This window comes from Sinocyclocheilus anshuiensis, unplaced genomic scaffold (genome assembly GCF_001515605.1).
Source record: "Sinocyclocheilus anshuiensis isolate Anshui unplaced genomic scaffold, SAMN03320099.WGS_v1.1 scaffold1162, whole genome shotgun sequence".
NCBI classification, from domain to species: domain Eukaryota; kingdom Metazoa; phylum Chordata; class Actinopteri; order Cypriniformes; family Cyprinidae; genus Sinocyclocheilus; species Sinocyclocheilus anshuiensis.
Genome location: NW_015540875.1, coordinates 3,039,850 through 3,043,601, shown reverse-complemented (window position 1 = coordinate 3,043,601; position 3,752 = coordinate 3,039,850). Strand labels below are relative to the sequence as shown.

General features: G+C 33.6%; 1 protein-coding gene across 1 annotated transcript in view; it reads right to left on the bottom strand.

Moving 5' to 3' along the window:
- Positions 1-3,752, bottom strand: part of LOC107688245 (high affinity nerve growth factor receptor-like) — a 40,694-nt gene that overhangs the window by 30,265 nt on the left and 6,677 nt on the right. The window contains exons 4-5 of the mRNA XM_016485867.1: positions 1,221-1,289; positions 882-1,033 (exon numbers count right to left, since the gene is read on the bottom strand). Of these exons, the coding sequence (XP_016341353.1) occupies positions 882-1,033; positions 1,221-1,289 (221 nt within the window). The remainder of the gene's footprint in view (positions 1-881; positions 1,034-1,220; positions 1,290-3,752) is intronic.

Genomic DNA, 3,752 nt, shown 5'->3' with positions numbered 1-3,752 from the left:
AAGTCTTATCACTCTGAATATCATCAGTTACGTTAACACCCCGTCAGAATGCGCCATCTAGAGTTTAATGACTGAACTGTATATTTATAAGGACATTGGAAAATGACGGGGAAGAAGATCAGGAAATATCACAACATGAAGTGTGTGAGTACATAGAATAATCTAATGAATACACTCCTATTCAAAAGGAAATTAGTACTTCTATTGAGCAAGGATGCATTCAATTGTTCAAAAGTGACAGTAAAGACAGATTTCAATGTTAGATTTTACAACCTAACTAAATGCTGTTCTTTTCAACTTTCTATTCATCAAAGAGTACTGAAAAACGAATTACAGTTTCCACAAAAATATGAAGTGGCACAACTGTTTTCAACATTGATAATATTAATAAATATTTCTTGAGCAGCAAATCAGCATATTCGAATAATTTCTGAAGGATCATGTAACACTGAAGACGAGTAATGATGCTGAAAATTCAGCTTTGCATCGCAGGAATAAATTACATTTTAAAATATATTCAAATAGAAAACAGTTATTTGGAATTGCAATAACATTTCACTGTTTTTACTGCATTTTTGATCAAATAAATGCAGCCTTAAAAGACTTCTTTTAGAAACATAAAATCTTACCGCCCCAAATTATTGCACAATAGTGAAAGTATCCAATATGTTTCAATAACCATAAATAATGATTATTTCAACCAAGTTTCCTAAACACTGTCATTGGTCAGTCGAACGAATGTCTCTGTCCCAAGTTTTGGGGAAATCAATCGATGAATGGCTTGCTTATTGTCTCTTCATATTTAACTGGGACAGAAGTAAGTAAAATGACACACTTTTTCACATTTAAAAATAGGTTTGATTCCAGATAGGAGCACTTACTGCAGTTATCCATTTCAAATGAATCCAGCTGAATGCTGTTGCCATTGTGGACGCAGGTTTGTTGAGAATCAGTGTCACTTTGTCTTTTTCTGTGCCACTGCTGAAGCCAGTAAATGTCACATGAGCAGGTGAGCGGATTGTCCCTTAAGATTCTGTGCAAAAGAGAAGCAGGTGACATTTCTTATGCTTATGTCATGCTTTCAGAAAAATAATATGTATGTAAGACCTCAGATGTATGATTTAAACTTTTCAGACAGAGGTAAATTGTTCACATTTTCAGTCCCCAATCACCAGCAGAGCAGAATAAATCTGTAAATCTGAGTGCAGTGTGTTACTCACAGACTCAACAGAGGGACCGATTGGAACACCCTCCAACTGATGTGCACCAGTAAATTAGAGGCCAGATTTCTGTAAAAGAAGAGTAGAAGTGAATAACACATGCCAAAGAGAGAGTTCTATTGTACAATAGTTAGATAGACTCTTACTAAATAAGACTATATCTCTTTAAAAACATCAAATGTGTAGACAGCTCAGATATAGAGTTTAACATGTTTGTAGGAATTTTATCACATATCTAGATGTTTGTTTTCTGAAGAGAGTGTAAATTGTGTAAAATATGCTGCTGTGGTGCTACACCGAAAAAAAAAATGGGTATAGAAACAATCTGTACTCAGAAATTGCTAATAAATTTAATGAACAATTACACAGAAACAGCAAGTAACATAGAATTAAACATAATTTTGAACTAGAAAAACTAAATTTTCAGTAACACGTTACTTAAAGCCTTTATGTATAATGCATTATAAATAACATCAATAATATACATTATAATGCAATATATCTTTTCAAAAATAATTGTAACAGACTTAATATTTAAAAAATTCCATACAGCTGAAATTGGTGGTTGTCATGTCAAATATACTTTCTAAAGTTGTAACAATGAATGAATAGATGAATAGTATTATAAAGTATTATAAATGTGGTATCAGTTCATGAGCATATAATGCATTATAACGTGCTTTATAAGGCGTTACTATTAAACTATGCATTAAAATATGTTTATATTGCATTCTAAATAAAGGCTTCAAGTAAAGTGTTACCACATTTTCTTGTAAAACATACAACAACAAAAAAACATTTATTTAGTACTTTGGAAAAGAATTCCTTACTACGTAAGGTGTTCTGAGTGGTTGGTACGTGGTTGCTGTGTTGTAAGTAAAATTAAAACTATTAAAAATAGTTTTTGCCAGTTAAAATAAAGCTGAAATAGAATATACATTTTAGACTGAAAACCTTTTTTAAAAAAAATGAATGAAAATTTGAAATGTTGCCTTGGTAACTTACTAAAATAAAATAAGTTTAAATAGATGTAAAACTGAAACAAAATAAATTGAAGCTTAATAGAAACATAAATACAAAAAACATCACAAAAGCACACTAAAAGTTACTAAAATCTAAACTAAAAATGAAAACTGAAATTACAAAAACAACAGCCAATTCAAAATAACAGTAAATCCTCTAGTAACATATAAATAATACTAAAACAACACTACTACAATAACAAGACGTTGTTCTGGTTTCTAGATATGAATCCAGTAAACCCTTCAATGTAAGGGGCATTGATTTTTGGGGGCAATTTTATTGTCCTCCAGTTGAAAATCTAAAGACCAATCACTTAGAAAAGTAAAAGTACCATGATTTGAGGTATTTTTCATGTCTGTAGCACAAACATAAAGAATGCTTTGTGCTCCGACGAGCAAAATATTTAAGCTTAGGAGTTTGTATAAATCTCAACCCTCATATATAAGCAATAGCAAGCAGCAAATGAAAACTGAAATTACAAAAAAAACTGCTAAAATAATAGTAAATACTCTAGTAACATATAAATAATACTAAAATAACACTACGGCAAGAATAACAAGACGTTGTTCTGGTTTCTAGATATGAATCCAGTAAACCCTTCAGTGTAAGGGGGAATATTTTAGCACAAATATAAAGGATACTTTGTGCTTCGAAGAGCAAAATATTTAAGCTTAAGAGTCTGTATAAATCTCAACCCTCACATATGAGCAATAGCAAGCAGCAGTAACAAGATTCAATGCAGCAAAATATTTCATAGCAGCACTGCATTTCTAAATAACACTGGCACGCATCTCTGTATTGGCTGACAACTGGACTCGAGCTTAAAGGTGGGGTAAGCGATTTTTCAAAAATGCTTTAGAAAACTGATTCGGCCAACTAGAAAAACAAACTTAGCCAATCAGCAGTAAGGGGCGTGTCTACTCATGACGTGGAGGAGAGAGCGTTCAGTGCACAGGATGGACATTAGCCAAGCCGAGTGACAGAAAGATAGAGATGGCAGATAAAAAAACAAAAGAGGAAAACGTCTGCGGAACAAAAGAAGGCTTAAGGCAATAAGTAGGACCCGTGTAAATATCGGATCAGCTTACCAGTGCTGAAGAGTACTCAAGGAGCGGAAGGGCTGCGATCTGACGCAGAGGTTGCTTTGTTTCTTCTCGATAGGTGAGTAACACCGTGTCTGCGCCGCAACAGTTAAAGTCTGTCTAGTACACTGAACGCGACAAAGCGACCGTTGAAAATCATCTGAAATTTGTGTCAATACGTCACAAATAGAACGCAGCAGCAGCTTTCTGTCGGGGATTTGTCGTGTCGTGCCGCGCCGCATCCAGTGTAGAGTAGACCATAGATGTGTATATATATATATATATATATATATATATATCTATGGTGTAGACAGTATAACTGATTATAATGAGTTCTATAGTATTTTGTCGCGCGAGCCACTCGTGTCCGGTGTAGACACAGTTTAACATTGGTTTGCTTTGTTTCACAGAACTAATCGTTGCCTTG